The sequence below is a fragment of the Centroberyx affinis genome, unplaced genomic scaffold, assembly GCF_046629955.1.
Source record: "Centroberyx affinis isolate AG114_WGS23_722 - 3 ecotype Tasmania unplaced genomic scaffold, CSIRO-AGI_Caff_v1 ptg004511l_1, whole genome shotgun sequence".
Taxonomy (NCBI): Eukaryota; Metazoa; Chordata; class Actinopteri; order Beryciformes; family Berycidae; genus Centroberyx; species Centroberyx affinis.
Genome location: NW_027282156.1, coordinates 1 through 11801, shown reverse-complemented (window position 1 = coordinate 11801; position 11801 = coordinate 1). Strand labels below are relative to the sequence as shown.

At 36.9% G+C, this 11801-nt stretch overlaps 1 protein-coding gene across 1 annotated transcript; it reads left to right on the top strand.

Annotated features, from left to right (window-relative positions):
- Positions 1–3507: 3507 nt before the first annotated feature.
- Positions 3508–4759, top strand: LOC139665268 (heat shock protein beta-1-like). Its single transcript, XM_071544272.1, has 3 exons — positions 3508–3898; positions 4158–4221; positions 4600–4759. Exons 1-3 carry the CDS (start codon positions 3508–3510, stop codon positions 4757–4759), a joined length of 615 nt encoding a protein of 204 aa, XP_071400373.1.
- The last annotated feature ends 7042 nt before the right edge of the window (positions 4760–11801 follow it).

Sequence of the window (11801 nt, the reverse complement as noted above, 5' to 3'; positions counted from 1 at the left end):
TATTCTATTCTATTCTATTTTATTCTATTCTATTCTATTCTATTCTGATGTACTGTAGCTTTCTTTCCAGGGGAATCTCTCTCATGAGCCCTGTTCTCATCAGTATGACAGATCCTTACTGATTATGCTAATTCTAAGTGTGTGAAGTAGAACATGCAATAGTGGAAAGCACACACTGAAGACTAGCACAGTACAATAGTGATATATCTTTGTGGGTGTGCAGGTGAGCAAATATTCATCGCACAAGCCTACAGAAGGGAAGTGAATCAAGCAGGTACGTCATCATGCCAATTACGTTAATTGACCAAAAGTGACTGTGCCACTAAACACATAAAATGACATCTCCATATCATTCACAGAAGGTTATAGGTTCTTTCTGGGGTTTCTGTCCAAGCTTACAATATTTAACACGCAAGTCCCACACTTGCATGGTAGACAGTCATACTACAGATCAGGTCAATTCAAAAGCATGTTCTTGAATTAGACAAAAGATAATATTTCTGTTGGGTTTTCCTTTTCAGCTCTGTGATACTGCATTTACTTGGGAACATTTATATGTGATGTGATTTTTCTTCTTCTGAGTGAAGGTTTTAAAATATGTGCTTTCTTATTGCACAAAAATGGGTGTGTCTGGCATGCACCAAGTGCTTTTCTTGCTTTTACTGTGGCATAAGTGTTACGAAGTTATAAAAACTGATAGCATGACTTCTGACATATTTAGAAGCTCTCAGCAAAGAAACATGACTCCCAGGATAGTTTTAAGATGGGCCACCATGAGGTTAAAGCTACTACTCGTAGAAATTGAAATCTGATGGCTTTGATGACCCCTTGAATTCCTTAGTGGTAGTATTTTACGTCGGCTGTCATGAAGAAACTCACCACTCAATTCCCCCTCTGCAGACTGCAGAGAGAAGACATATGTATACAGAAGAAGTGATGTGAAAGCTTTTTTATTTTATTTATTAAATTATGTCTCAACTTTAATTGCTCGTTTAAATTTTGTTTTACACTCTATCTGAGCCGGAACAGGTACCTAAAGCATTTCACTGCGCATTGTACTGTGTATGATTGTGTATGTGACAAATAAAATTTGAATTTGAAATTTGAATTTGAAATTGTCATCATGTAAAATGCAGTGGTAGAAAGAGTACTAAAATAACCTACTCAAGTAGAAGTATTGTTACTTTGCTGATATTGTATGTAAACGTTCTGTTGTAAAAATCTACTTCAGTAAAGGCAAACATATCTTATTTCAAATGACTTCAGAGTAAAAGTTCCTGAGTTACTTTTAAGAAAAGAGAATGTTGTTAGATGTGATTAATTATTAAAGATATTTTTGCTGAAGAATATTTAAGGTACAGCTAGAGTAGGTTAGAAAAGCAGTGTTGCCTATACTAACAAACAAATTTATTAAGTTTGGGCGATGCTAACAAAACATTTTGGCTAACAGGTTATAATACTGAAAGACAGCGAACCTACCGGAGCCTAGCAGTAGAGTGGATCTATTCTTCTTGATAATACATTGGTGATTGATGTGGTTATCCTGATTATTCCAGGACTGTAGTAATTTCAATTACAGCAACAGTTGATGCTGCACAAATAGCTAGGCACCGAGAAAATAAATTAGGCTACACGTTAGAAACCCTTTCTTAATTTCCTATCAATTCAAACAGCTATCTTGTATATAATGAGGGTTCATATTGGCAATAGTTTTGTGTACTTTCTAAGAAACATTCCTATAAATTAGCTTTCTTGCATAGTAATTATTCATGGAAGCCACTAATGTTACCCAAAAATTGTATTCCCAATTGCAATGAAAGTGTAGTAATTTTCAGTAGAATGTTAAAAAATTAAAACACCAATAAATTGTTTTTATTGGGCCACTGTTATACATGAATCTATCAAGTTTTGTACTTTCAGTTAGTTTGAAAGTACAATTATTTTTCAACCTAAGGCAAGGATTTACATTTCTTTTAGATTTTGTCTGTGTAAAAGGCAGCCCAGTTTCCATTTACTTGCCTTGTAAATTGTAACACTTTACTTTGTAACACTGGTAATGGTATTAAACGTCGCTTCCATCTGTGCACTGTAATGTTTGTTGCTGAATATGTATGGTAGATTTGTCATCTTAATGCATTTGTAAAGGATGTGGTAAGAAGCAGTTCAGACCATAGAATTAAGTTTTGCTTCCTTTTACAGTCCAATTTCAGCATACCTAGTAACTGGGAATGTTTCACTTCGTACCTTCGTAGAAAATACATGGTACATTCTGGTCTTCATGGAATGGAAAAGGAAATAACCAATTTGAAGGAAACATATTAATGCCATAGGAACAAACATTGCTTCCTTTTATGGTCCAGTTTCAGTTTACTGAATAAATTTAAATGTTTTACTTAGTACTATTGCAGAACATATGGTAGATGTTTGTTTTAATGGGATGCGAAAGGAAAATAAACAATTATAAAGGATATGGTAGGAACCTGGTAATAGCCTCATTTCCTAGGAATTATGCCATTAAATTCTACGTATTTACTAACTATAACTGTAAGTACTTGATATTTTTACCATGTATTACCTATTTACCTGGTAAATACCTAGTACTTGACCATGACCATAAAAGGAAAGGTTGCAGATATTGGCTTGTTAGATACCGCCCTGTTTCATGGTGATGATTTATTCTTTGACTAAAGCTGGGTCCATTTGTGGAACAGCACAACCATGAAGATGCAGCTCTCTATGTAAAATTCCACATCACTGTGTCCACTGCGTCAGTCTTTCTGTATCAGTTCATCACTTTGCTAAGATGCCAACAGGGCTGTCACATTGTAAAATTATTTGCCCTACACACTCATCACATGATAATGATTGATTTGTTAATAGTCTTGAGTTCACCATGGCATCCCAAAGAATGGTTATGCACAGGTCATTTTTTGGAGCTTGGGTTTGGGAGCTGAAAGTAACGCTGTTGTTTACTCTCCCTGTGAGACTCTGAATGTACATGCTGTTCCCTCACATAACACAAGGCTGTGATTTCTATGGAAGACAAAGAGCACCAGTATGTGACAAGACTGCAGAGGCCATCGGTGAATAAAGTGTCTGGTTGCTGTTGCCGGAGTCATTCACCAACAACTTGCCATATACTCTCAAGAGATATAAATTCAGATAATTAGCATGATCCTCTCCAGGTCCCAGGGCAACGGAGGAGTAACACCCCAGCCCATGACACACCAAGTCATTCTCATCCCATACATAATGCTTACTGCTTGACAAGTGTTAAAATGAATCAGCTGGGTATATAAAGTGTTTGAGTGAATCATTACAGCTGCCATAGCTGACTTTTCCTAGGAACTCCTAGCCACTGTGTGGTAGTTTTTAAGAACTGTTGAGTAACAGTATAGAAGCCCCATTGTGTCTTGGCCATTACTCTAAGCAAAGATTTGTCAGGGTGGAGCTACAGGGTTTGCAGATTCGACATCACTTTCCTTCATTCTGAGGTAATTTTTGGATATGGGTGAACAAAATAAAGTATTATCCCGTCCCATTTTCCGCCGAGATGTGAGCTGGGATCCGTTCCCTAACTGGACACAGTCGAACCGCATCTTTGAGCAGGATTTTGGCCTCCCTCCTTTCCTGGAGCCTAGTGATCTCAACTGGATAGACTGGGCTAAGAGGAGACTGGCGTCTTTCTCCTGGCCAGGGTATACACATTCTCCCTTTCTCCCTCCATTCAACGGTCACCCCCCGGCAGCATCTAGCCAACGGCTTCAAAGACAGCTGTCTGGTGGAGTATCAGAGATCAGAACAGGGCAGGACAGCTGGAAGATTAACTTGGATGTCAATCACTTCTCTCCTGAGGAGATCACAATTACAACTAAGGAGGGCTACTTGCAAATATCAGGTACTGCACATGCTTTTCTTACCTTCTCACAGAAGGTAGATACTATGAGATTAATGTTATGAAAAAAAAGTGAGATTCACTGCTTCAAAAATTATTATTAAAATGACTAAAATTAAGTAAAACAATCATTAAATGTACTGCATACATTGACATTAATAATATGATATATTACATGAGCTTGCAAAGTTAATGAATTTGTGTCATTTTACATAATTTTCTGCACACATGTAGTTTGATTGTCCCCGCTTCTCATTTCAAGGAAATCATGAAGAAAGGCAGGATGAGCATGGATCGGTTTCAAGGTGCTTCACACGGAAATATAAGTAAGTTATCTCTGAGAAGTACAGTTGAAGTATTTTGAAAAATGAAATTCATATAATTTTAGAACTCTATGGGATTTAACATCATGGCTGTATATAATCAGTCATGCTAATCCAAACATTGTTACATATTGAAGGTTTTAGAAGGCAAGAGGTCAATAAAAAGACAGAGGATAAATTGTCCTGTAGCAAGGATAGGCTTTAGTGAAAGATGCAAAAAATAGTTATTAGCCTCTTAGGACTGGTTAAATGAGTATGCCAAAAAAGGGACAGGAATATGCAGGAAACAAAGAAATAAGTGTGTTTAGTTGTATAAGATGAATGGGATTTGCTGCAGTTGATTCATTTGTTACTGATACCCTTTCACTTTGTTTCTTTAAGGCTGCCACAGGGAGTGGATTTGCAACATATCAGTTCCTCACTGTCTGGTGATGGACTTCTGTCTGTACAGGCCCTCATCCCTGGGACCGTCACCAGTGACTCAGCCAATGAGATTGTCATCCCCATTCAGATCAGGCAAAAGCAGGATGGTGAAAAGTGAAAATTAGTGACCAGAACTTGCGATCCATCACAGACCACAATCAGATTTAGTTGTGGTCCAAGTTGTGTGCAACACACTGTTTGTAGCATTTGCATTAAAAAATGCTAGTTCACTACAGCTTACTAAATGTGATCTGCTGTAACAACAAGCTTGTCTCCCTCCCTACCATGAGATACTGTTTGATGCTGTAATGCATCGTCACCATTGGCATTTCACTCAGAGACTGAGCAGATCCAGAAAAACACAACTGATTCTGAGAATGATGAATAGATTTTGTTTGTAACATCACCATGACCTTGTCACAAATATTTCATAATTTTTTCATACGCTTCCAATGTCTCTATTATACAGAAAAAAGTGTCAACTATAGTTTATACTGTTGAATATTCTAAGATCAGTAGTGACGATGCGTCTCACAGCTATCCAGCCTGGTCCTGTCATCGAGGGTCCTTTGGTTGGAGTTTCTTTCGTAGAAAGATATATAGAAAATATCTATATGGGGCCTGAGCTTGACAGCTTAAAGCACTTGATCTATTAAGCCTACAGTTTCACTGGGGCCTCTAAGCAGAGGGGGGGATCCATTTGAGCCTGCATGGCCTAAGGGACTGTAGAGATTATGGCTGACTATACCAGGCCAGAATGGATAGCAATGCAGGTTTTGTTGACCTGGATAGGATACATTAATTCCAGGCAACTATACCTTAATAGCAATAGACTGTATACATCACATGAACTTATTTACTGTGTGATGACAAGGGAGAATGAATGGGCATCAGAGATGGATCAGATAACCAGACATGATTACATATAGCGTAAAAGAGGATGCTTAAGCCTGTAGGTTTGCCATGAAATGTCAGCTTTGTAGGCTGTAGAGATCTGAGGAATGTGGAGAGTAGGTATAATGGAACAATATTGTAGAAGAATAATTCATTCAGTTGAAAAATATCTTGGTTTTCCCAATGGCCAAAATTGTTGGGTTAAAAAAAAATGCAGTAGCTATAGTACGGATTAATAGTGCGTGTTTAACTGAAGATTTTACCTTTTTGTCTTGAATAACCATCCGGATGAAGCTGTCCAGTTAAACTAAACTAAAACTGAACATAGCCTATAACCTTGCACAAATTAGTTAAACAGCTTTGAAATTTACATCTGCCACATAATTAAAATGAATCTGATTTTCTCTTTTTGTGTTTTCCTTTCATGTTGCCTTTGTTAGCACATAATAAAAGATTACCAGTAACCAATGTCATTTATATTGATGATTCATTCATCACTCCATGCCTGAGGGCTGGCCCAAAACGTTTGTCAGATTGTCCTCAAGAGGGCACTGTAATCCTCTTTAATGTTTGAACATTAAACATACGTAAATCAATTCATTAGACTTGAATAAACTTTAAGCATTATACCTATGTATTTCTTTCTTTCAGTGAATATACTGTTGTCTGTACATATACACTAAAGAAGATATATCTATTTGTGTGCATCAGGAGACTGATAGGAGAAACCTTATGTACGCACATGATGTAACTGGACACCTACTGACAGTAGTTTGGATACCCAGCTGGAGGTGCGGTGCCCCTCTGTCCTGCAGCAGATCACTTTCTATGGTGACATGTTACAAAAGGTCAGAGTGCTCAGGGTTAGGTCATTATCAATCTCTATGTTGTCACGCCCTTTTAGGTTCCTAAAAGGTATACTACAAAAATATGTTCTCAACTGTTTCTTATTGCACCAAAATAAGGTATTATCAAACAGTTTTTATATGAGCTGAATATGTATTTGAAGTTCTTGTTCTGTCTACAGTAATACTAAAAACCAGCCAGCTCCAATCTCATTATAACTGAAAGTTATTAATTTGATGATCAAATACTTTTATAAAAGTCTCATTCAGTAGCACTACAATTAATTGCATTGCACTGTTTCCAAAGGAATGCCACATTGGTGATACAGGAGGCTTAAACCAATATAATACAACAATAATCAAAGTTGGGCCATTTTTTATGAAGGGACTTGAATTTTGTGGACATCTTCTCTAAACAAATTTTATGTAAAATATGTAAGCTTTTAAAATATGTAAGCTGAGGTTACTAGATATGGGCATGGTTACTGAAATTGGTTTACATTGCCTTCTTTGATAAAAAATAAATAAATGTGAACAGGCAGTGCACTGGGATATTTTCCATAATTTGGGGTGTGCTTGTGTACAGCGGAACACATTGATGTTATACTGGGAAAGCACTAAAACTGTTTGTCTATAATCAAGAAGCTCAATCAAGTTATTAGGCCTATAGTGTAACAGCGGTGTGGAAATTGTTTATACAATAGGGGTTAGCAAGTAATGGGCAAAATAAAGAACACAAACAGATAAAACAGAGACAAGTAACCACAAACTCCAAGATATGGGCCAGAGCTTGACATAAATCTTAAGGACCTAAATTCACACTATACTGCATAGTAAGTAGCATCAAACTGACGTAATTTACAAGCAGAATGGCTTTTAAGGACTTTGAAAGGCAAAAATCAGTGTTTTCTTTCTGGAAATTTAATACATTTTTGTTTATATTGGTGGTCGTTTGTCTTAGTTCATCGTTTACCCACCTTTTTATTTACCAATTCAACCCTGTGTGTGTGCGTTAAAGACATGTAATCATTGACACAAGAGTGCTGAGATGAAACACAGGGATCAATGCACGATGTCCAGAAGGACATCTGGTGTCCAATTACAGTTACATAAATAGACCTAACTGCAGAAATATTGCAATAATTGCAGCTTAATGATGATAAATGTGAGATAGTTTTATTTGGCCCTCCTAATTATTAATTATCAGCTGGAGTCTCACCTTGGTACTCTCTTAGGTAATGTTAAGAATGCTGCTAGAAACCTGGGAGTTATTTTTGATTCAAACCTCTGTTTTGATGATCAAATTAAGAAAGTTGTAGAGTCTTGTTTCTTCCAGTTGAAAGATCTCCAATCTCCAATCTCCAAAATAAGGTTTTTATCCTTTGCTGACCTCAAATAAGTGATCCACGCTTTTATATAATCTCGTCTAGATTATTGCATTTCTCTTTACTCCTGTCTCCTTCAAAATTCTAATCAAAAATGTATTTATTATTATATTCAAAGTAGCTCCCTTCCTGCATGCTCATGCTGTGTGCTGTGCTAGGAGCAACAGAGTATGCTTTTGTTTATTATTATAATATTAATTTCAAAGTAGTTCCCTTCCTACGCCTCCTCATGCTGTCACATTTTTTTGTGATTTTTGTGATTTCTAAATGAGTCATCATTAAAATTGTTTGTTAAACAATTAGACTTACAAGTAATACAATTAATTACAAGCCTATTTGTGACATATTCTACAATTAAAAAAATATATACTATATTGCGTATATCACAGCTAAATGTTACCATTTGCTGCCTGCTTTTGGTTTAGCAATTTATCATTTTGGAAGTGTAACAAACATGTAAGCATGTGTTTTTTTGCAACATTCTATCCTGTTATACTGTAGGACCAGTGAAAATACCAGCCTATTTGATTGCATGTTGAAAACCTCTTCCAGAATTTCTCAGTCTTTGAAACAAGAGCTTTATCAGTAAATTTGAGAGTAATGCAATTTATCAAACCAGTATTTTTAGCTTTCATGGTGAGGGTTCAATTTTGTAATCAATAACAATGTTTATAATGTTAAAGATCAGCTTACCTGGTTCACACTGCCAGATATATGTAATAATATTTGTTTTATAAATGTTTTATAACTGTCATAAATATTCTTCATAGCATACAATTAACTGAAATGGATTACAGCGCTTCACTTCACTGTCAATGACAGCTTGACAAATTTGTGGCATGTGTGGAGATGCCAAAGGAATCACAGTGAGAACCCTTTGGGCATTTGGGTGAGGTTTCTTTGACTATAAATAGTTTGTTCTCTGAAACCAACAAATTGAGATTTGCAGCTTCCATGTGATGACTGGCTGAAATAGAATATGTTAGCAGAATATCATATGTCCATTTGCTGCCTCTGTCAGTTTCATTGATGAATGAAAACTAACTGAACTGAAAATGTCACACTCACTACATCCATCTACCGAATTTGTTATTCGGATGTTTGTATAGTATGCCTATATTTGTGGAGAAAACATATTCAACTGAAAATAATTTGACTGGCTTGTCTCATTGAACTCAGAAGAGAAGGAGGCGGGATTTGTTTCTGTCTGTTTGTGTTGTAATGCTACTACTTTAGCCACCTAGTTGGATAGCTCAGGAATGTACATTTGAGCTTGTTTTGGAGTGCAGAAATGCACAATCTTAAAACCTATCACATGGAAAACATCAATACATTATGTACTCGCAGTTCAACAACATACCTGAAAATTCACAAAACAACAATAGGGACTTAGAACGTTCATCCAGTTGCATAGATTAGTTTAGTTAGAATAAGGTTACAATAAGGAAATATGTTTTTATTCATAAGGACTTTTTACCTCCGCCAAGGAGGTTATGTTTTCGGTGCTGTTTGTTTGTTTGTCTGTTAGCAGGATTACGGAAAAACTACTGGGCCGATTTTCATGAAACTTCATGGAAGGGTGTAGCATGGGCCAAGGAAGAACCCATTACATTGTGGAGTGGATCCGGATGCGACTCACGAACAAGCAATAATAGCACAAACCTTGGCGGAGGTCTGCGCTCTCCAAGTGCCCCTCTAGTTTTCAGTTTATAATTGACTAAATCATTGATGTTTATAGTGTCCCCAACTTAGAGGGGGTGGTGGTGTGGCTCATGCAGTTCATACTAGCATACAGTAAGTTCAGAATGAATTTATCTGTTTGTTTTGTACCCTCCCTCTGTTGCTGAGTTTTTTTTTCCCATTTTGTTTTTGTTTTTTATTCTTTTGTGATGAGGTATCTCAGATAAGCTCAAGACTTCCAAGCTAACACACACTAAAATATAAGCAAGCACTCGACCAGTAGCATTTCTACATTATGTCAGTCTGCTTATACAAAATAGCTAATGTAGTATTTAGTAGGGCTGTGAAAATTAACACCTTAATTTTTACGATTAATTTTAAATAAAATAAAAAATTAACGCAATTGACAAAGCATAATTTTTTCCCACGGCGCAGCCGAGGGCATCACATGGCATACTCAGGTCAGGCAGTCAGGCAGTCAGGCAGTCAGGCAGTCAGGCGGTAAATGGATGGATGGACTGCATTTATATAGCGCTTTTATCCAAAGCGCTTTACAATATGCCTACATTCACCCATTCACACACACATTCATACACCGATGGCGGCAAGCTACCATGCAGGGTGCTGGCGCAACCATCGGGAGCAATTTGGGGTTCAGTATCTTGCCCAAGGACACTTCGACATGCGAACTGGAGGAGCCGGGGATCGAACCACTGACCTGATTAGTGGACGACCCGCTCTACCTCCTGAGCCACAGCCGCACCGTCAGTCAGTAATCAATACTTTGTGAGATGGCCTCTAGAGGGAGTCTTTGGCTGAGAGATGCAGTGTTTCCCATCGGCTCATCGTGGCGCACTGCCACAAAATAAAAATGTGGTCAATGTATAGAAATTGACCTAAATCGATCACTAATGCGGCTAATGTGTACATTATGCCATGTTTGTCATTTGACCATGACCAGTAGACCAGTAGCATTGCTTCTGAACCACAGTGTACCAACAATCATACACTGAAGGGATAGCTAACTCTACTGTATTGAGGCAGTCTGCTGAGCAGTTCAGAAACTGCAATGTACTAACAATCATAACCTTACGTGATGGCTGACCACTCTACAGTTCAGAAATTGCATTGTATCAACAAACAGTACATTTAAATATGTCATATAATAGTATTTAAACAGGTTGAAAATCTGCACCTCATTCACAATAACAGGTGCTGTGTGTCAAAACCACCAGCTAAAACCCCCTAGAGGATTCATATGCTTTTGAATCCTGTATTGAAAAAAAATTTCACCAACATTTCAACTTGTACCATTTTAACAGCATCCTCAGTTAAAAAAACAACAACAACAAAAAAACAAACTCTTTTCATATGAAATGAGAGTCAAAATCATAAGTCAATGACACCCAGCGTCACAAATCTTGTGGTCTTATTAGAGAATTCATACTACTGTAATGCAAAAATAACTTTTATTTTTCCCAGTCACTGTTGTTCTTAACTAATAGTGACATGAAATGCTTAACCTAGCTATATAATCAAAACGAGTGGCATGAGAAATGTTGCTGTTGATTTTGGCATGGAGCATGGAGGACTGGACTCTGCCAAGTACAATGTGTGAAGCATCGGTGCCTCACACTCCCTGCTTGAAATTCTCCACCACATTTCTAAACAGCTATTAAAAACTGTTCCAATTACTGATCCCTAGTGGGAAGGAGCATGGTGAGTGCAACATGCCTCTATGTTACTTGATCCAGTTGTTATCACTATCCTATTGGCTCATTCATGCTCCAACAAAATATGTCTTGACATGAATTTGAAATGTGAGTAGGACATTAATTGCATAATTAATTATACGACAGGAAATGCTTAACTGCTTGGGTCAGTAGAGGACAAGAGAACTGCGATTGCTAAAAATAGAGAAATTTCCATCTTGTCTTTTTGCAGTGCTGAGCAGACTGTTCATAACAGATTTTATGAATTACAATTTTAATTCAGATCTTGACACCTTTCCATGGCTCTTGAGAGACACCAGTGAAACAGGATTGGATTGCAGGATTGCAATGTACGCCTACACTGCTTACAAGTGCTGAGGCTTTGATTTATTATGTGAATAACTAAGTAATTTTCAAAGTTGGCCAAAGATGGCAACTAGAGAACACACTTTAGAAGTTATCCGGGGACACAGCATAGGCAAGTTGAAAAATATACCTCACAAAAAAGTTATTGAAAAAGTGACAAATGTGAAAATAACTTGGAGTAACTTACCAAGAAAATGTCATAAAAAAAAAAAAAAAAAAAAAAAAAAATATATATATATATATATATATATATATATATATATATATATTATATTATA

What these genes read in the sequence shown, in the direction of transcription:
- LOC139665268 (XM_071544272.1), top strand. Translation starts at nt 3,508, where the DNA reads ATGGGTGAACAAAATAAAGTATTATCCCGTCCCATTTTCCGCCGAGAT. An exon ending in GGGCTACTTGCAAATATCAG is followed by an intron (nt 3,899 to 4,157) that starts GTACTGCACATG and finishes TCTCATTTCAAG; the next exon opens with GAAATCATGAAGAAAGGCAG. An exon ending in TGCTTCACACGGAAATATAA is followed by an intron (nt 4,222 to 4,599) that starts GTAAGTTATCTC and finishes TGTTTCTTTAAG; the next exon opens with GCTGCCACAGGGAGTGGATT.